The 21,238-nt window shown below is 42.7% G+C and overlaps 3 protein-coding genes across 3 annotated transcripts; 2 read left to right on the top strand and 1 right to left on the bottom strand.

Moving 5' to 3' along the window:
- Positions 1-333: 333 nt before the first annotated feature.
- On the top strand, positions 334-6,118 carry LOC125710184 (retinol dehydrogenase 7-like). Its single transcript, XM_048979606.1, has 4 exons — positions 334-3,416; positions 4,061-4,319; positions 4,820-4,983; positions 5,430-6,118. The coding sequence occupies exons 1-4, from the start codon at positions 3,302-3,304 to the stop codon at positions 5,684-5,686; spliced, it is 795 nt and encodes a 264-aa protein (XP_048835563.1). The 5' UTR covers positions 334-3,301; the 3' UTR covers positions 5,687-6,118.
- A 303-nt stretch (positions 6,119-6,421) lies between these two features.
- On the top strand, positions 6,422-8,772 carry zgc:172182 (coiled-coil domain-containing protein 89). Its single transcript, XM_048979594.1, has 7 exons — positions 6,422-6,620; positions 7,111-7,583; positions 7,676-7,806; positions 7,976-8,106; positions 8,214-8,290; positions 8,363-8,462; positions 8,590-8,772. Exons 1-7 carry the CDS (start codon positions 6,561-6,563, stop codon positions 8,674-8,676), a joined length of 1,059 nt encoding a protein of 352 aa, XP_048835551.1. The 5' UTR covers positions 6,422-6,560; the 3' UTR covers positions 8,677-8,772.
- A 115-nt stretch (positions 8,773-8,887) lies between these two features.
- On the bottom strand, positions 8,888-12,799 carry LOC125710176 (ATP synthase subunit beta, mitochondrial). Its single transcript, XM_048979589.1, has 10 exons — positions 12,642-12,799; positions 11,663-11,845; positions 11,400-11,574; positions 11,052-11,173; positions 10,473-10,657; positions 10,231-10,389; positions 9,850-9,972; positions 9,546-9,758; positions 9,255-9,456; positions 8,888-9,134 (listed from the first exon to the last, which is right to left on the bottom strand). The coding sequence occupies exons 1-10, from the start codon at positions 12,745-12,747 to the stop codon at positions 9,037-9,039; spliced, it is 1,566 nt and encodes a 521-aa protein (XP_048835546.1). The 5' UTR covers positions 12,748-12,799; the 3' UTR covers positions 8,888-9,036.
- Positions 12,800-21,238: the final 8,439 nt, after the last annotated feature.

Raw genomic sequence — 21,238 nt, 5'->3', positions numbered from 1 at the left:
TATATTTATTTATGCAGGTTGATGTGTTGTGTACTATGGCGGAAGGGGGGGGAATTTAAGAAATTACCTGTGAGTGGAAGAATGGTTTAGTCTGTGACATTGCAGGGTTTTTTTTTTTTTTTTGTGCAGTTAAGACGCTCGACGTGTGAGGTGCTTGTAAGAAGAGCTGCATGGAAAATAAATGTGTTGTTCCACTGCATTTGGGGTACACAACACATCAACCTACATAAATAAATACATAACTGCATTTCACATTTCCATATTAATAAATATCTTCCTCTTTAATCTTACACAAAAACCCCATATTATAAAATCCCCAAACCTTATTCTCCCTCAAGACTGATATTCGGAAGAGTCTCTTTTCTTTGATACTCATTGCTGCTCATGCTTAATACAGCCCCTAATACAGGATCTGTCTGATATAGCTCTCCAGGATTAGATTCTAGTAACAAAATGCTATCTAATCACAGGATACAGACTTCCTTGTAATTCCTCGAACAAATAAAACTACTTCAGTAGGGCTTTGAAATGCAAAGTGATTCCATCTCAGTCGCAGATCTTAAACGTTCACTGAACGCGGCGTGATCCAGCCGGCGTAGAAAATGATAGAGTTAAAAACTGGATAAAATGGCATCCTGACTATGCTGCAGTCTGTGATTATATATATGTGTGTGTGTGTGTTGTGTATTTATTGGAAAATACTTTGTAGCATCTCAGGCAGATAGGACAGGTATGCAGCAGAGCGAATGGGGGCAGAACACAATGTAGAATGGAGCAGAGTTCCTTACTGTCTTTAACAGAACACTGTGGGGATTGTTCACTTCTCTTTCTGAGCCACAAATCGGAGCTTGGCAGTAATATGAGCCGAAATGCACTCAGCCTTTACTCTTTCACACACTTAGTGCCACATTCTCTGTTAAGGCTGGGCCTTGTCTTTCTCTTTTTGCTTCAGATGGTCAGTTCTTGGACCCTATATATCCTACTCTGGATATGCAAACATAAGATTTGGATGTTCATGTTTGGAGTGTTGCTAAGTTACAGGAATCTGACTCTGCCACACGGACTATAAACCTGGTTTGGTTTCTTTCTTCAATATGTAGATAAACACCAGTTGTGCTCCGTGTGTTTGAGTGAGCGTTCCCAAGTTCCTGCTAGACACTCCACCTAGGGTGGACCAGCCCTGTCCCTGAGCTGCAGCCACTTTGGTGGAGAATGTGACCACCTAATCAGCCGGGTACTGTATGGGACTTGGGATGGGCCTTGGTTCTGGTTGCGGGTGTCGACTGTTTGGCGTTGAGGTTGCATTTCAGCTTCAGTTTTCGGCTTGTTTTAAGTCTGACTCCTACCTAAGAATAACAAGGTACTGATGCCTGGGGTGGAGAAGCGCCAGGAAGAGGGGTCCCACTATGAGGACTGTTGCATAGTGCATAGTGCTGCAGCTAGCTGACGTCGCACTGGTTCTTCGACCCGCTTGACCTCCTCTGCCTGACCCAGATGCAGGCAGGGACTTGAGGCACGTCCCTTAACTTAAAGGCATGGATTGAGTTGCTGTGCGGCCCGGTGCCAGAAGAGAAGCCCCCCAGCCATGAGTGTAAATTACAGGGGGGGATTTGGGGGTTGTAGCCCCCCCCAATAATCATGTTTCTCCTGTAATGGGTGGAGACCACACCCCCCCCCCCCCAATGTTCCAGCCAAAGTTACGCACTTGCCCCCAGCTCTGCAGTCACATGGGGCCAAAGCTCTGCTATTGCTGTGAACCGCTTGAGTAGATGGAGCCCAAGGGCGTTGTGTGCTTGGAGTGTCCTCCCTCTCTTCCTGCTCTATCAGCTCCACCAGCTTCCCAGAGGCCGTCCCTGCTGCACCACCTGGCCTTCCGACACCACCCGGTGCCCCAGAAGCTGTTCCCCAGTGCTTCCCGACCCTCTGGTGCTTCCTGCTGGCCCCCAGATCACTTCTGTTTCACTGTCTGACCCTCTGGCACCACCTGCTGCCCAGAGTCTGTCCCTGCTGCTTCCCCAGACCCTGCCGTGTGCCACCTACTGCCACAGAGGGCGTCCCTGTTCTGCCCCCCAGCCCTCCAGCACCACATGTATCCCTGGCGGTTGCCCCTGCTGTGCCACTTGACGGGGGGCGACCCACCCTGGCTGAATGCCTAGCGGGAGAGGGGCACTTACATGCAGTCCAATTCTCTCCTCATGATGAGCCACAGGCGAGACTCGTTAAGGGAGGATTGGCTGGGATGAGGCAGTAGCTCCACCCACCTAACGCCATACAGTGTGTCATTAAAAGCTGCTTTGACTTCATTAATTCATGACTGTCTTGTGTGTGGTCTCATTTATTAATCATTGATTAATAACCAGAAAGTTGTTCTTCAGTAAATGTGTAAATATATAAGATATATGTGCAATAATAAAAGCGTAAGTACAATAGCACATAATGTAATGGAAGTACAGTGGCACTGATCAGATATTAGCATAATCCTCATAATGTGACAGACAAAGCAGGATTACTGCATGGGCCGGAGAACAGAGACGTGTCATTTCCTGTGCGAACGCAACATTCAGGATCATTTCAAATTTGAATTAAATTAGAAAGACTTTTGCTCTCCTACAGAAAAGATTATATCACTATATCACAAAGGATTTTTCTTTTCCGTTTCACGGACCTTTAAAGATTAATGGATGAAGATATAATCTCTTCAGAAGTAAGTCATTCCTTAGTAGTCATAGTTCCCAGTCAGAAAGTGCAAATCCAGGAATCCACAGTAGGAAGGTGCCACAGTAAATATCTAATAGCATTAATATCGTTTTGGGTATCTCTATACCTTTTTGTTATATTACTATTAAAGACATAAATGTATAATTACACGCTTTACTTAATTCTTATTTATTTTATCTATTATCCAGTTAAATGAAGTGGAATATATTCCAGAATGTATTATTCAGGTGAGTCACAGGTGGTCTACAGAATGTGGGGTCAGTGACAGATAACATTTCAAGGCAGTAACAGACAATCCAAGGCTGATCCTAGAACAGTCAAAGCGGAAATTTGATCTGTAAGCATCATTTCTCTTTTACTTTTGCAGGCAATCCAGTCAAACCCTGTGTTGTTATGTATCCTGGCTTCTTTTGCAGTCGTCACTCTTGCATGGTACATAAGAGACTCATTGAAAGTCGACGGTATCGATGAGAAATTTGTCTTGGTGACGGGATGCGATAGCGGATTTGGGAACTTGCTTGCCCATCAGCTGGACCAAAAAGGTTTCCACGTGATAGCGACCTGTCTGACGGAGAAAGGATGCATGGATCTAAAGGCAGAGACTTCGTGGAGAGTGAGGGCAGTGCTGCTGAATGTGGCGGACAGTGCAAGCATTGACAGCGCAGTGCGATTTGTGCGCAACGAAACTGGGAAGTGTGGTAAGTCAGACAAACCTGCAGGGCAGTGGTTCCAGTCGTTAGTTTCAAATTACCATGAGGCATCTCTAAACAGCTTACCAATTGGAACAGTCCCTCAGGTGTTAACGAGGTTAAAGGTGGCTGCAGATTAACACAGATAAGAAGATTAAACCTTTCGAAGGATGAAATGCTGTTGGACATTTCTAGATGTAGCTGAAAAAACAAAGTCAAATACTATTATAATTACAAAAAATTATTAAAGTATTTTTATAACTTGTATTACTATTATATTTAAAATAATGGAGTTTGCATGCTCTCCCCATGTCGTCGTGGGATTTCCTCCGGGTATTCCGGTTTCCCCCCCACAGTCCAAACTTCCTAAATTGCCCATAGGTGTGCATGTGTGAGTGAATGGTGTGTGAGCGTGCCCTGCGATGGGCTGGCCCCCCATCCTGGGTTGTTCCCTGCCTCATGCCCATTGCTTCCGGGATAGGCTCCGGACCCCCCACGACTAAGTAGGATAAGCGGTTTGGAAAATGGATGGATGAATTATATAAATAACCATATGATTTAATTACAATAGAAAAAATGATGTCAAAAATGAACACAGTGTCATTCTGACATAGAACATAGAATTCCTGTGTCTGACACTTTGTCACACACAGGTCTGTGGGGTCTGGTCAATAACGCCGGCAGGTCCATTCCAATTGGGCCCTCGGAGTGGATGCAGGTGGAGGATTTTAGGAAGGTTCTAGATGTCAACCTATTTGGCCTAATTGAGTTGACTCTCAAGCTCCTCCCATTGCTGAAGAAGGCACGGGGAAGAGTCATCAACGTTTCCAGTGTGATGGGGAGGCTGGTGCTGACTGGGGGTGGCTACTCTGTGTCCAAGTGGGCTGTGGAGTCATTCTCCGATAGTCTGAGGTATGGAAAATACCCACAATTACACTTTTCCACCATTACGCTACATCAGGGCTCCCCAATCCCAGTCCTGGAGAGCCAGCCTGCGACACAGTTTGCAGATTTACCTTTTCAAACGTACTGTATTCAGATCACCAGCTAATTATCAGGTTTAGTAGGTGTGTTTGAAGCAGGGAAGTCTGCAGACTGGTCCTCCTGGAGGGGAACTGGAGAACCCTGCACTACGTAATAATGTTCATTGCTGAAAACGTTACAAACAAGACTTGTTACATGGTACGATGACCCAGGGATAGCCCTGTCGCCTCGCACTTACAGGGTTGGGGGTTCAAACCCTGCTTTTATGAGTGTGGAGTTTGTGTGTTCCTCTTGGCTTTTGTAAGTGCCTGCAGACACAGAGATGATTTCTGGGTTATAGCAATGACTTGCTCTTTTAGCTAAAACGCAGCACGTCTGAAAGGTGTATCATCTAACCGGTACTTTCATGTGTCCATTCCTGCACTCAGAAGGGACATGAGACACTTTGGTGTGAAAGTCAGCGTCATTGAGCCGGGCTTCTTCAAGACAGCCGTGACAAACGTGAACCTTATAGATGCTGACCTGAGGAGACTGTGGGAGCAGCTTCCCATGGACGTCAAGGAAACCTATGGGGAGAAGTATTTGGAGAATTGTGAGTCATTCCGGTGTCAGATAAACCCCACTAGATATGTGAATATTTTTTTGAAATTCATATCACAACATTTCGAAATGAAGCTGATTCTTAAGAGTCATCTCCGAATAGTATCACCAAATATTTGCTCACTACTTTGTAAAAAATAAAAATAAAAATAAAATTAATAGTCACAGGAAATTCCAGTACTATGAATGTGACATGTAGACTCAAATTGGTAAACAAAATACCTCAGGGCATGGAATGGCTTAGTATCAGTGAGTCATTTTGCATATCCTTTCATGTACCCTATAAGACTGACTATAGACAAATCCTCAAAAATTATATACCGTATTAATTCACGTGTTAGAGATACATCGCATTTCCGTGTTATGTGAGATCAAATGGACTTTTGCATGGAACGTCTTTTGAGCGCCATCACATATACTGCTACCCTTTGTCCCCAGATATAAAAGCTCAACGCTTTGCCATGAGTCTCCTGTGTAGTAAAGACATCTCCAAAGTGACACACTGCATGCAGCACGCCCTGACGGCGCGACACCCCCGGAGCCGTTACGCCGCAGGCTGGGATGCCAGACTTATCTGGCTCCCCATATCCTACCTCCCCTCTTTCATGGCTGACTTTATCGTTTGTGCTTTGTTTCCCGTACCCAAAGAGGACGGGACGGCTTGTCTAAACCAGGTGAATGTTACAAACCCATAATCCCGTATTTGTGCATATCTAACTCAGTTACCCTGACAATCAGCAATGATGCGCTCCCTGTCCCTTTCTGCATAGTAATGCTGATTATGATGAATATTATTTATTTGTTTATTATCTTTTTCCCATTATCCTATTATCTGAAATTAGGGGGTAGTCAACTTTTCCGTGGCAAAAAAGTTTATTATATATAGAGAGAAAATGAATATGAAAATGTATTATTCTGCTGTGTTGATTGTCCACAAAGGCACGGATATAAAGTTAATGTTTTATATCATTTGTGCTCTATCAGAAGGATTATGTCAGGTCAAGGTCAATTTTAAGTCTGTAAAACAGGTGCAAGAATGATCAAATTTAAATAAATGTTTATGGCCTAACTATGCATAGACTTAGCATGTTTGTCCTTGCTGTTGATAAATAAAAGCCTTATCAGTGGTTGTTGCTGCGTTTGTTACTGCTAAGTTAGCGTTACGTTGTACTGTGTATACGCACCTGAAGCACTGCAATACAACAGACCGCTAAAAACATACACAAATAAAACATATATAAAAGCACAAATCCTATTCGTAAACAGTCCTACATATTCAGAATGCACCAGCTATATTACGTAAGAATACTGCAACGGTCTGGAACGAAATCGAGATGTTTCAGTCCAGCAGAAGAAGTATGGACTAATTAATTTGATGAATGACGCCGAACAACTGGAGCGGCCACTAACCCTGTCCCAAGGAGGCTTCCGTACGGCTGTTGCTATTGGCAACAGCTGAAACTTTGTATTCCCACCATCGGTAAACTGTACTGCGAATGAGGCGTAGCGAAGCAGAACAATGGTTTTTCTGAAGCTGCTTATAGCTGGAGACTGACGGGCGATTCAGGCATGGCATCACCGCACAAAAACCCAAAGGACCTCGAAAAGATGATCACGGACACCAAGCAGGTGACACACTGGGGAGCTTTGCTAGTTTATAGCCCTGGTTATCCACGCCCTGGGCTTCGGGTGTTTGCAGTCTGGGTGCAGTGCATTGTGTGTTTGGCATGTCCCGATGTAGCTACAGTCAGGCTAGCTTGGAGATCGCTAATGCGGGTTAGATTTTAAATTTCCAGGCAAACGCATTTAAACACAAACCTTTAACATGACGTGGTTGTAAAAAGCAGAAAAATGTCGACGTGCAAACGATTTTCCGATAATTGTAATGCAACTGGACAGGTTTGACACTAGTAAGCAGTCCAGGGTCCACATGTGCAGCGCATTTACTTTCTTCTAGTTGCTAAGATTGGAAATGTTAGCGAAGCATTTATGCATGGTGCTTTTAAACCAATGCAACTATTGCTTTGTCAGCGATAATAGTCTTCCTGGCTGAGGTTCCTCATTAAAAGTTGTTTTGTGTATTGTGATATGGCTGCTTTTTTTGTTTGCCGTCGCTTAGGACATGGATGATGTTCACGTAGCACTGGAAAAGCTCCGGAGTCTGTCCGAGGACGACGTGAGTGATACGGAGGTCCTGCGGTCCAGAATAGACGAGCAGTCCGGTTTGATTTGCATCCTGAAACACAGGGCGGATGAGATGCTTCTGCGGTGCCAGGCTCTCGAGCGGATCAACGAGGAGCTGGGGAACCTGCGTCAGGATGTGCAAAAAGAGCTGGAAGACGAGAAGGAGAGGTCTTCACAGCTGGAACAGCGATTCAAGGATCTGGCAACAAATCACGAGGAGTTAATTAACTTCAAGGACGAGTATAAAAAGCAGAATGGGCAGCTGACCGAGGAGAACGAGAGACTGCGTGAAGAAAACGAGAACCGTTACAGTGAAAAAGTCAAAGAAAAAGAGGATATCATCCTAAAATTAACCCAGGAATTGAAGGATCTAGCAGAGCAACACAAACATCTAGAATCTGAGTATCAGTGAGCATAAACAATTTAATAAAGCAACGAACTGTCAAAATGCTAATTGTTAACTATAAGGTGATATAACCAAGCCTTTTTCATTTATACAGGGAAAAAACGACTGGATTTCAGGCTAAACTCAAAGAACTCATGAGTCTCCATAAATCTAAAGAAGCCTCCCTACAAGATGAATTGCACAGCACCCAGAAGCAGCTCAAAGACGCAGTGGACATGTACACAGGTGAGTATTCAAGACATACAAAGTGCTGCAATTTTAAGCCGTTATCAAGACAAAAACACAAGATGACATTAATAGAGCGTCATGCAGCCACATTAACCGAACTGCTGTTCCTAACCCTTCTGATCTTAATTTCTGAATTATAACCCCATTGTTTCTACTCATTCTTCAGAGCTGAACCTACAGCTCAGACACACAAGAGAAAAGGATGCAACGATAGCGACTGAACTGCAAGAGAAGCTGGAGGTCTTAACGAAGAAGGATGAGCTGCAGGACCTGTCAGCCCTGAGGAGAATAATACAGGCATGAAAAAGAATCACATTTTATCACATTTCAAATGAATTATTTCCTTTTATGCAGATGAAACTGATTTAAAACCAATTTAAGGTCAATATCGAAACATCTTTCAGAAAAAAGAAGAAGAAATTAAGCTCCTGGAAGGTGAGAGACAAGAGGAAGAGCAGGCAAGAGTAGCAGCAGAGCAGAGGTAAGCAGCCAGTTCATGGGCATTTGAACTGCAGCAATGAGGAAACTTGTAATCAAAATGTTTCCTTTGAAGGTTTGAAAGAGAAGCGGAGGCTGTGAATGCAGATTTGAAAGTGAGAGACCTTCAAGCAGCCCTTGACCAATCCGAACAAGCGTGCAGCGAGATGAAGAAGGTGTGTTGACAGAAGTAGTGGTTTCACGCCATCCCAAGTTCAGCCCCAGTTTCTTGGGGCAGTTGTAAAGGGCCACTGCTGTTCCAACAATCGAATGCTCAACAATGTCCAATTGTTCTTTTTTTAGGATTTTGACGCCTATAAAAAACACAGCAGTGAGCTCCTCGCAAAGGAAAAAGAATTAAATGCTAAACTACGTCAAATGATCGGTTAATACCAGACTGACATTCCCCAATCAATGTAGTAGGTAGTTGCATGTCAGTGCCATATGCCTGAATAAAGTTCATTGTGATCTGCTCACATAAACCTTCATTTGTTAAGTGTCCATAGTTTCTGCAGAGGTGGTAGAACAAGAATACATCATGTTTTTATATTTTTCTAAGATTTAAATCAGATTAGAAGTCATGGACCACGAAGAAACACTATTACGACAAGACAGATTTTAATGGCTTCATTTTCTCCTGGAAATGAAATCAGAACTTTTCAGGATGACAGGACATCATACTTAAATTTTACATTTCACAAAAGTGCTCCTCCACAGTCAGCTTCATCATGACCCAATTCTTTGAGAGACTTATGAATGTTCTTCTGCGAGTTTCTCGGCTTTCTGGACGACTTCTTCGATAGGTCCAACCATGTAGAACGCCTGTTCAGGCAGGGCATCATACTCACCTGTAACAAGTCAAACACATTGGTTTTCAGCGGCGCAAACACATCATATAGTAACCAACACTGCCTAAAATTCATGCAAGTAGCTGTTCTTTACAGAGGGATCAGTTAACAGGTTCATACCTCCCAGAATGCTCTTGAATCCTTTGATGGTGTCCTTGAGGGGCACAAGTTTGCCTAGATGGCCAGTGAAGACCTCAGCCACTTGGAAAGGCTGAGAGAGGAAACGCTGGATCTTGCGAGCACGAGCAACAGTCAGCTTATCTTCTTCAGACAACTCATCCATACCCAAAATAGCAATGATATCCTGGAGGGATTTGTAGTCCTGCAAGAAACCAAAATTGGGAACAATCATTTAAAATTCCACACAGCGGCAGTGGTCCAAGTCAATGGAAATGTAGAAATTGGACATACCTGCAGGATTTTCTGCACACCACGGGCCACATCATAGTGTTCAGTTCCCACTATGTTTGGATCCATGATACGGGAGGTGGAGTCAAGGGGGTCAACAGCAGGGTAGATGCCCAGCTCAGCGATAGCACGAGACAGCACAGTTGTGGCATCCAAGTGGGCGAAGGTGGTGGCAGGTGCAGGATCAGTCAAATCGTCAGCAGGCACATAGATGGCCTGGAAAAGAATTTTGAAAATATCTAGATTAAAATTTGCATGGCCTTGCAGAGTTAAGCAGTGCTACATCCGGGATGCCAGCCTTGCCCACCTGAACAGAAGTGATGGAGCCCTTCTTGGTGGTCGTGATCCTCTCCTGCATGGTACCCATATCAGTGGCCAGAGTGGGCTGATAACCCACAGCAGAAGGAATACGACCCAACAGAGCAGATACCTAAATGACAGAAACGTTATGGAATGAGGGCTATTGCAGAATTTAACTTATTTTGGTCTATTAAAATTAATTCCAGAAAGGAAACTTTTGTACCTTAATGTACTTTGCGACAGATTAACATTTTAGAATATCTGTAGAAAGATATGCTAGTACTCTTTGGAAGGGTCTCTGATTATGTCCATGCATCTCCAAGTATTTGCTAGAGTTAGCGATATCTCCAGAAATGAACCATCTCTTAAGGAAAGCTAATCCACAGACCTCTGATCCAGCCTGGGTGAATCTGAAGATATTGTCAATGAAGAGCAGCACATCCTGTCCCTCCTGATCACGGAAGTATTCGGCGACAGTAAGACCAGTCAGGGCAACTCTGGCACGGGCGCCGGGGGGCTCGTTCATCTGCCCGTACACCAATGCTACCTAGAACAAGATAACCTTGGTCTCTACAACACAGCATAAAACGCAAGTGGCTCAAAAGGTCACACTGAGGACCTAAGATTTACCTTTGAGGTGGTGTCCTTCAGGTTGATGACACCGGATTCGATCATTTCATGATACAGGTCATTTCCTTCGCGGGTACGCTCTCCAACCCCAGCAAACACCGAGTAGCCACCGTGGGCCTTGGCCACATTGTTGATCAGCTCCATGATAAGGACAGTCTTGCCCACACCAGCACCACCAAAGAGACCTAAGCCAGACATTTAATTCTGCATTAGGATCTGCGACTGCATAATCTAAGACAAGACTTGTCATTCTGCAAAACACAAGATAATGAGAACAAAATAGCAAATTTCCCTGGAAGTCTAGAACAAGACGAAAAGTATAGGGTGTAACCATAAATACAAACAAAAGCAGCAATAAAATGTACAGAAATAACAAAATGTACATAATTATATAGGATACAAGAATACTGGTACAGCAGCAGTAAATAAGTAGTGCCAAAGTATGAGCATGCAAAATTGTAACACACTGTACACAAGTAATACATTTACACAGTAATACAACAGTATTAACTGGACTAGGATAGTTGCAGCAAATCAGGTCACTAAAGGTATGATGTCATCTAGTTTCTCCTGACATACCAATCTTGCCACCCTTGGCATAAGGAGCAAGCAGGTCGACCACCTTAATGCCAGTGACCAGAATCTCCTGCTCCACACTCATGTCTGTGAATTCAGGGGCTTCTGCGTGGATGGGAGCAGTCCTGCAAGAAAGGCCCAAAGCTTTTACAGCAACACCGCTGTAACCTCAGACCACCTCTATTTTTCCTGCAAAGTTGGTCCAAAATAAATCCTTGTGCCCTCATAGGATAAAACAAAGACAGGTTCATAAACCAATCAAAAATTTAGCCAGTTATCCTGACTGGGTAAAAAAAAAAGCACACCACATTTCTTTCTGTGGATAAATTCAAAGAAAGCTACTTCACTCACTGCTTGGTGGTGATGGGCCCCCTCTCATCAATTGGCTCCCCAATGACATTCATGATCCTGCCTAAGGTCTCCGGTCCCACTGGGATTCTGATGGGTGCCCCGGTGTCAAGAACCTTCTGTCCACGTACGAGACCTTCAGTACCATCCATGGCAATAGTGCGCACTGTGTTCTCCCCTAAAAGGCAAGCCAAACTTTAATGCGTTATAAATTCTTTTAATAAAATATAATACCGACTGGGATACACTGTATAAGAGACATTTACCTAGATGCTGTGCAACCTCCAGCACCAGCCTGGTATCACGACCAGATACTTCCAGCGCATTGAGAATAGGAGGAAGACCCTCATCGAACTGGACATCGACAACGGCACCGATGACCGCCACAATACGGCCAGCGGCGGCGGCAGCTTTGGCTGTTGGCGCAGCCGCAGCAGCATAGTTCCTGCCTGCAAAGTATGAAACATGCAGAAATAACGGTTACACATTTATAATTATTGCTAATTAGTATCATAAAAACATTGACCACGAAACATTACGAAGACAGCCCATCAATTCAACAAAGAGCTACTAATTCACCGTAGTGGATACCATGATTTTTATGGAATGGCCTTCCTTCGCTGTGTCGGGATGTTTTTTTCCCCCTTTAACATTAAAAAATAAATGACGGCTTCCGATTGTCATAAAGGAGTCTGATAAACTGTCATGAAGTTCAAGTTGCCATTGCTACAATACTGCAACCGGCAATATGCGATATCACTGCACGATTCCGAGTCAGTGCAATGTCAAACCGGAGGTTAGTCGGTACATTCGACACGACCCCAAAACAAGAAAATATCTTATCACAGTAATAAATAACCGTAACATGCACAAAGTGATATTACGAAAACTGCAATGACAGTTACCCAGTCTAGAGACGAGACACACATTACAGACAGTATTAAGTTAACGCACTGGCCTGCTAGCTCCTGAGAAACCTATAATGACCCAAAGGCTAAGGTCATCGGTATTTTTAAAAGGGAATTGGGTTCAATCACGTTTTAAAGCTACAATATAATATACAAAAATGAGCAGGACGCGTGTACTTAAGTGTCCAATTCAAAATCACTAAGAAAAATTTCAAGTAAAGCGCATCCGGCCGGCATGGCAACATTTCTCCCATTTTAGCGAGCTAGCAAACCAGAAGCTCTAAAAAGGGAATAAACACCATAAAGACATCTCTGCAGATACCACTGCGCAACTTACGCGAATAAAGAGCTGCCGGGGCTCCACTGAAGGCTTTCAGTGGACTGGCAACAGGCTTAAAAGCCTGCAAAACCCCCGCGCTGCAGCGTCCCACAGCTCCCAACATGGTTAAAATGGCTGAAGGTGGAAGGGGACGGAGCTTCTCAGCAATTTATAACTTTTCCGAATTGGCGACGTATGCCTGCGTGTAAACGTCAAGACGTAAACACGCACGTTTCTCCATCGGGCATGCGCGGACTTCTAGTACCACGTGGGGGTGTTTGTGGGCGGGTTTTGTACCGGGTTTTGAAGTTGCGAGCCTGAATCTACTCATGTTTGGTACTGTTGTAATAGACAAAGGTTATCTTTATGAACCTTTAAAAATAATGTAAAAATAATCTATGTTAGAGGTAATTCAGATTTGTTCTATGAAGTGTTCCCCTTCATGTCTTGTTATATTATGTATTTCATGTTTCGCACTGGACCACGTATGTTCATACTAGCAATAAAGTGAGTTTTTATTCTGATAGTAGAATATATTTTAATTGCTAAAATTATAGTTTTGTTATGTTGGATTTTTAAAATGAATTGGCCGGGAATAGACAGCTGTGAAAGAATGATCTGCTCAGTTACTTCCCGCTTTGCATGCTGCCTGAGCTGGGCTCCAAGATCCCACACAACCTTGCGCGGAATAAGCAGTGAGGATGGACGAATGGGTAACTACCAAACAGCAGCTGACGTAGCACCAAGAAAGCTGCATAGGGGGCAGCATTTCCTCACAAAAGTGTACCACTTATTTTTTCCGTCCATCCATCCTCAATCACTTCTCCAGTCAGTCAGTTTTTATTTAGTGACTAAAATGCCTGAATGAAATACAGGAACTGCTTATTATGTTTATTTGCCATATTTTAGTACTTGAAGCAAGTGGCTGCACAAGAAAGTAATATTAGAATATGGTGTAAATGTGGTGTTTTAAGGGTGGAATTTTGTGGCAGTTGTGGTATGTCAGTATGACTAAACAGAATTAGTATGATAATATTGAGACTTTAGTGATTCCCACATAGGGAAATTCTCCTTTTGCCTACCCCATCTTGCTGCTCGTGACACATATGTAGGTGAGGGCAGGCTTGGCCACAGCGTGGGGGCCACAGCGTGGGGGCCACAGCGTGGGGTTAAGGGCCTCGCATAAGGGCCCACAGACGTATGACTATTCTGCCAAAGCCTTCTGATCACAGGCACAGAGGGTTAGGAAAAAAACCCTAAAACCACTGAGATTCCTGTCCATCACAGGGCTCACCCACTATGGGCAATATAGTAATGAATTCACCTAATTTCATGTCTTTGTGCTGCTGTACCAGAATAACCAGAGATAACATGTGTAGCAGTTTCTTTGGTGAAAAGATGAAAAGAGCTGGTATTGCATCTTTTGTTGCATAGTTCTATTTAGATTCCACGGATACGGAATGGTTTGTGTGTTACCAAAGTTTATAAACACAGCTTTTTAGTTTTTTAACAGAATATTTGCATGTCCAACTAAAATGACTAGAGAAAAAATGTAAAACCGCGGCTCTTGATTGTCTTGACTAGACCCTTAATCAGTGACTTAACAGTGTGAAACAGGGGTGTCCAGCTCTGGTGCTTTAGGGAGGAAAAGCCTTCAGGATATGAGCAGGGGGGGGGTGACTCTCAAACCATTCAGTACAATAAAGCAATTAGGACCTGAGTGAGAGTGAAATGCAGCACATCCTGTGGTTTGTTGTGGGCTAATGCTGACACCCCATGAAAAGCAGTAAACATTCAGGCGTTAATGAAACTGCCATTTCTAAAAATGTACTTGTTAAGGTTTTAATGCACCCATCCATCCATCCATCCATTTTCTGTAACCGCTTATCCGATTCAGGATTGCAGGGGGTCTGGAGCCTATCCCAGTGGCTATGGGCACAAGGCAGTTTTAATGCATATTTACAAAAACCACTAATGTTTAATTGTAATCAAATATTTCACTGCATGATACCCACCGGCTTCCTTTGAAATGTTCTCTGTTTTCCTTCTGTGCAAATCTTGCCTTCAGGATTAATGTAATTTGAGAAAAAAATTCTTCTGTTAGGCTTGGGAAACTGGTCGTATATTCCTGTAGGCAATGCCTTCTCGGTGCCTGGATTGCTTACATGTGAAGTGTAGGATAGTGAGTAAATGAAAGAGTTAGGGTACACGCTGGAAGGCACTGCAGTATTTCACTCATATGGTTGGTGTGTCTTTTTCCTGAGAAAGCCACAAAATCACAGGTATAGTATCAGACTCTTCCCCCAACAACTGCTTTTCACTAGAATGGGTTATAACAACTTTGAGTAGAAATGCAGATTTTGGACAATAGCAACTGCCCGTGCAATTGCTTTGTGTTGTGTGCGAAGGATGATCCAAGTCTCCAATCTGTCTTTAATTCTGAAACAGCAGCGCAATATTCATCATAATTTATACAGAATATTTCTGTCTCTTGTACAGGCTGATATGGCGTGTCCCAAATCAGACAAATTCAGGCGAAACCCTGCCACATATTACCCAATTGTATACCAATTGTATCAGCCAGTCCTCTCTCTACAATGCATGTTGCACTTAGGGGTTCCAGGTAGGTGGAATCAAATACAGCCCTGTTACACCTGCATAAAACAAGCAGGTATGGAAAATGGAAGGATGGATGGATGATGATAGATAGATAGATAGATAGATAGATAGATAGATAGATAGAGATAGATAGATAGATAGATAGATAGATAGATAGATAGATAGATAGATAGATAGATAGATAGATAGATAGATAGATAAGCAAGTGAGAGTGTAGAGTGAATGGGGTACATACTCTGTGGCTTGATAGCAGACATTCATTCATGCACCTCTGCTGATTATTATCTTCACTAGTGCTTTATGGTTTGGGGAGTGGGCTGCATGTGAAAGTGCTCCGGAATCCTGAAATTAAAGTAGCTGAAATATGTGCACCAGCACAGTCAGAGCCCCAGCTGTCAGGGGAAGGTTTATTACAGAGCACACCTGGGAGTGCACAGGCAGGGCCTGATCTATAGGTGTTTGCTGCATCTACGGCCTGCCCTTCATTGACACTTACGACTAGCACGCTTATCTGCATCACACTACATGGCTTTTTACAAATCACCCTGTGTTGGTTGTGTTTGGGGGACATGCTGCGCATTATACTGGCTTTGGCAGCTTTGCATTCTGGGTAGGTGTCAGCTTTCATGAGAGTGATGTCTTACTGGGTGTGGCCATGAGCAGATCAGTTGGAAAATTCCTATTATATTTATGTCATTCAAGAATAACATTGGAGAATGTGATTTTCCAGCTTAACTATTGCTGCCTTTCCAAGCTTTTCATCTTCGGATGAATCTAAATTTATTCACGCTCATTAAAAATGTCTCTTTATGAATATCATATTCTGATCCCTCTGTGTTCTGTTTACCACTAAATCCATCCATCCATTTTCCAAACCGCTTATCCTACTGGGTCGCGGGGGGTCCGGAGCCTATCCCGGAAGCAATGGGCACGAGGCAGGGAATAACCCAGGATGGGGGGCCAGCCCATCGCTGGGCACTGTACCGCTAAATAAAGACACTAATTACATGAAGAGGGATGGTTTGTTTATTTAAATATAAAACATTTAATTCATAAAAATATTGTTCTAGCAATAGTGCAAAAGTTCCAGTGTCAGGTTAAGTAAATTTGTACCACATAATGACATAAGCATATTGACAACAAACATCAAATTTGGACTCCTGTGATCAACATGCAAACAAGCATTTTATGTATTATGTGATGTGATAGCATTCAGCAGTCCTTGAAAGGATGTTTGCTCTGATGGTTATAGGTTAAGAATTAGCTAAAGTCTTGTAACTCTTTACCGTTGCCTTTGAAACTAAGAGCTCACAAATATTAATCAACTAGTGAATTATAATCCCTTAAAATGTAATTTTTATGGAGCTAAAACACTTGTCAGGATCAGTTTCCGTCGTGTTGGTACACGCTGTCTTCAGGGGGAACATTGACCAGTACAACTGTAATTGGTATGGTAGGGTTGACCTTTAAGGGTGCATCTTGATTGTGTTGCAGATTGCAATAACAAGTCATAACAGCAAAGTAGGGGAGCGAGTTTTTACCCTGTATGGATACGCATGTAAATCAAGCTGCATATTTGGGGAAAAAAAGAGAAAACGATCTGATTGTTTAGGAATGCAGAATTCTAAGACCAGGAATGCAGTAATGACTGAAATCAACAATCGTAATTACACGATTTTAACGTTTCTGATTTTCGACTTGCACTCGTACAATAAAAATTCTGACAAATTCCTCGGTCTGTTAACAGTCAAGGAAAATGACATGTCCGTAATGAATAGATGGCATTTTCAGTCTAGGAATGCAATTATAATAATGACAGACGGGGTGCAGAGCAAGTGCAGACCACAGAGCTTACGTGTTTCGTGCAGCTAACAGATCTGCTGATAACGGCTCCAGAAGCTCGAAATGCCACAGAGGGTCATTAAGCATGATGTACATTTTTCCACAGAATTTAGCTATTTGAAAAATGCCTCCTATAAACTCATAATTTGTGGTTTCACCAGATAAAAAAAAGAAAAACCACACAGCCAGTAAATGATACAACCTTTAAGCATCATGTAGAGAGTAGCAACGACGTGTAGATGTGAAGGAGGCTAATATCATTTGGCATTTGAGTAACAATCTCTATTCATCCTGAAGTCATATGTGTTGGAAGTTCTTAATGCTTTATTAATATAAATATGAAATTGTTAAATTATGTTTAAAAACAAGAGCCAGAAACTATTTCTTTGGAAGTCGGGTCTCTTTATTTAGATAATACAAAATAAAGTGAAACACAGCTTTACATTTTGTTTGTTCTCTCACAAATAAAACCCCTTGCAACTTTAAACAACTAAGACTAACAACTGTTACTAAAAATGAGACGTCATTCTAAAGAAAGTGAAATGACAGGAAAATAACAGGAAAATAACAGGGTATATAAAAGATATTGGGGGAAATTCCTGAGAAAGTCACATAATTAACCTTAAAAAACTTCCTTACAGAGGAAGCAGATGCCACAGAGGGTCTCAGCTGTACATTTTGTAACTGGTCCGGTCTTTTGCTAGCCATTGTTTTCTAATTTCAGGAGTAGCATGGCTCAGACTTTGCAGGTGTGTCCTAGACAGCGACATCCAGGTGGGATCCCTCCCCACTTAGGTAGGGGTGGGCTGGGGGGGGGCAACGGTTTACTATGTTGTATAAATTCTCAGCCGCATAACAAAAAACAACCAGCAACTACACCTATTCAGTCTACGTGTTGAACTATTCATTCTGACATTCGTTTGTGGTCACCTTTGTTTTGTACAGTAACTGTGGTGATACTTCTGAAAATTTTGATTTTAGGTAAAGTGCTTATTAGTAATACCATTTTATTAAGTGTTAGATAGATAGATAGATAGATAGATAGATAGATAGATAGATAGATAGATAGATAGATAGATAGATAGATAGATCCATGTTCTTTCTAATCACATCTAATGAAATATATAGTAATAAGCTTCAAGTTCCTGTAGTCCAATACAAAATGACTATTCAGAAACCTTGTCTAATTTTACTCTTTAATTAGCGGTGTCAATATTCGTACCGGTTCAATCTGTTTTTTAATTGTTGTTAAATTTGGCCTGCTGATTAACTGATCGTTTTCCCACAGAGAGTAAAAAACAATGTCACGTAATTCCCCTAATCAGCAGCAATAAATATTACTAATAGTGCATGCCCCCCCTGCCAGTTCACTCCCGTACCCCATTGTCAGCAAACTTTACCATGGGGTTTTACCAAGTGGGTTAATCATACATCGCTTTATATTTTCTCATGTTTTTTCGTGTTTGATTGCATGTATTGCAAAGCAGTAAAACATCACTGAGTGTGAGAAATGTGCTATATAAATAAAACATTATTATTATTATTATTATTATTGATGTTGTTCTTAGTAGAAGTATTATTACTATTATCTCAGCTAAAAATGAAAGGTCTCCAAAGATCTCAAAGCCAGAAGCCCCCCAAGTTTGACACCCCTGTTTTTAGTTAAATTATAGTGCACTTTAATAAGTTTTGTCATATTTTACGTCTTTAAATTTAAAGCAGAAATTGCCTTTGCAACCACATTCTGTTTTAGTAATGGTTTATTTGTTAAACTGCTGAGGAGTTTGCTGTGAATGTATGTTTCTTTGTGCTGTAATTATCGTAGAATGTTGGAGAAAGGCAGCAATTCCCATCCCCATCGGCAAGACCTGGATTCTCACTCAGTGGGACTTTGTAGGAAAGCCCAGTTGTGGCGTTCCCACTTCCGGAATGTGTATCAGTCGGCTTGTACACGAGGTTTGTTTCTAACCCCTTTGGGCATTGAAAAGGGGGGGGGGGGGAGGTCTTTATGCTCATTTACCCCAGAGCCATAAGTCAGGGTGACATTCTTGTAAGACAGCTCCACGAGCTCTGGGTAAGTGAGCCCGTCACCTGGAGCACAGCTGATGACGGGTTTCCCGGTTCCTCAGCTAGTCAACACAGGACAAGGAGGCCCCGTGCACGAAATACCAGCATTCAGGTCATAGGCTATGGTCTGTTGGTTCACCTTCTACTAGAAAACAATTCCGCCAGGAACACTGTCATATTCATACAGAATCACAATCATTTTATTCACCACGAACAAAAAGTTAAAGGAATACATTGTGACCGTCCAGCCCTGCCCTTGGTGTCTCTTCCCCGTTTAGCCAGCAGGTGTCTCTGTCCATCCTGTTTTCTCCCTGTCACCCTCTGTCTTTTAGCCCAACTGTGTTTTCTACACTCCCTGGAATGCTGCATAGCTGTATGGGTTGAGTGTGTGTCTTTAAGGCTGTGGTCATGGGTCGAGGCTAGCTAAAGAACAGCCTCATGTTTTTTGTTCCCCAGTATTTGTTATTTTCGATCTTAGTTTTAATGTCCTACGTTTGTCCTGCTTATGTTCTGTTTTGTTCTGTTCTGGTTCTGGTTCTGGTTCTGCTTTAGTTGTCCTTGCATTGTATTCTTAGTTTGAGGTTTGTTTCCTAGTTTTAGTGTCTGTTACGTTAGTGTTAATTAGTGTTTTTGATTCCACCTGTTGCTCATTGTCCTGTGCTTTCTGTGAGTGGTTAATTTGTTTTTTATTCTCACCTGTTCTACATTTTGTCTCGTTAGTTTTGTTTGTATTTAATTGCCTGCACCTGCTCTGTTCTCTGGTCAGTCACTGTCTGATGTTACTGTGTAGTTATTCTGTTCTTTTGCGATGTTATTCTGTTCTTTTTGGCTTTTATTTTGTGCCTTCCCTGTTGTGTTTTGTTTTCTTAATAATTCCTTTTTGTTTAAGGATTTTTCTGCCTGAGGCATGCTGTGCCATGACACAATCAGGACAGAAACACAAGGCAGATATACATGGAACATGAAAACAGAGTTAGAATATAAATAAAGATGTTCGAAATGTTTTATAAAAATGCAGATTAAAAAACTGGTGAGAGCAAACATGCGCAAACAGCTTGGAGATGTGTGCAAAAGAATATTGGAAATATGAATAAATATGAAACAGTCCTGTAGGTGCCAGTGTGCTACACATGGGTCCTAATTTAGGAGGACGGTAGCCTGCAGAAAGAAGCTGTTTAGGTGGCCGTTTAGTCCTTATTGTAACGGCTCTTAGCTTTCACTGAGAAGGCAGATATTGGAAGAGGAAGTGACCAAGGTGCATGGCATTATGGGAGATTCATTTCTGTCACTTCATGTTGAGGGAACATTACCAGGCTCCTCCCGTGCCGCAGACTCGTATGTGTCCTCGAGTTCCTCAGCACCCACTCCTCAGTCCCATGAGCTCAGTCCAGATGTGCCGGTGACTTCCGCGCATCTGTTTCTGGGGCTCCTTACAGGCCCCGACGAGCTAAGCGAAGAGGAGCGTGCTTAGCAGTGCGGGGAGGCTCGAGGGATTTGTCCGGCAGACAATGAGCGAGCGTGAGCTGACACGACCATGAAGCTTGGCAACATCCGTCTGGGTCTTAACAGGAATCCAGGCTCTTTTTTCCCTCCGGTGTCTGGCACACAGGACGTTCAACCATGGGGAGCTGGAATGCCTCTCCTGGCAGCCAGGGGAACCCACTGAATCTGATTTAAAAAAACACGTCTCTGTAAATACGAATACATTACATTAATTATATATTTTTTTACTTTGTATAGCAATTGCTTAATTGTTTAGACAGGCATCGCAGTACATGTTACGTTTGCATCAGTAAGGTTTGTTGTCCCAAAATCTAAGCCCTGTCTTCACATCAACCTGCTCAGTGACTCCTACAGTAACCCTGGCACATCGCGGACGAACGTTTCTTCGGAAAGAAGAGGCGCAGCAGAAGCCAGCTGACGACACTGAGGGCAGAGAGTGAGCAGAAAGCCTCCCTGCTTCATTAAATCGGCACCACAGTGTAGGTTTTATGGGTCTGTTTTTGTTCGGTGCTCACGAGGAATAACCTTCCTCAGAAATTCACAAACCGTCTGAAGTCTTTTCCGCAGTTTTCAGACAAAATCTC

This window comes from Brienomyrus brachyistius, chromosome 16 (genome assembly GCF_023856365.1).
Source record: "Brienomyrus brachyistius isolate T26 chromosome 16, BBRACH_0.4, whole genome shotgun sequence".
In the NCBI taxonomy this organism is placed as follows: domain Eukaryota; kingdom Metazoa; phylum Chordata; class Actinopteri; order Osteoglossiformes; family Mormyridae; genus Brienomyrus; species Brienomyrus brachyistius.
Note: the sequence above shows the minus strand (reverse complement) of the source record. Positions and strands in the feature narration are given on the sequence as shown.

Coding starts and splice junctions, on each gene's coding strand:
- LOC125710184 (XM_048979606.1), top strand. CDS start 3,302: ATGGATCTAAAGGCAGAGACTTCGTGGAGAGTGAGGGCAGTGCTGCTG. Junction 4,320..4,819: donor TCATTCTCCGATAGTCTGAG/GTATGGAAAATA, acceptor TCCTGCACTCAG/AAGGGACATGAGACACTTTG. Junction 4,984..5,429: donor GGAGAAGTATTTGGAGAATT/GTGAGTCATTCC, acceptor CTTTGTCCCCAG/ATATAAAAGCTCAACGCTTT.
- zgc:172182 (XM_048979594.1), top strand. CDS start 6,561: ATGGCATCACCGCACAAAAACCCAAAGGACCTCGAAAAGATGATCACG. Junction 7,584..7,675: donor CATCTAGAATCTGAGTATCA/GTGAGCATAAAC, acceptor TCATTTATACAG/GGAAAAAACGACTGGATTTC. Junction 8,291..8,362: donor AGAGTAGCAGCAGAGCAGAG/GTAAGCAGCCAG, acceptor TTTCCTTTGAAG/GTTTGAAAGAGAAGCGGAGG.
- LOC125710176 (XM_048979589.1), bottom strand. CDS start 12,747: ATGTTGGGAGCTGTGGGACGCTGCAGCGCGGGGGTTTTGCAGGCTTTT. Junction 11,174..11,399: donor GGGCCCATCACCACCAAGCA/GTGAGTGAAGTA, acceptor CCTTTCTTGCAG/GACTGCTCCCATCCACGCAG. Junction 9,135..9,254: donor ATTCAAGAGCATTCTGGGAG/GTATGAACCTGT, acceptor GACTTGTTACAG/GTGAGTATGATGCCCTGCCT.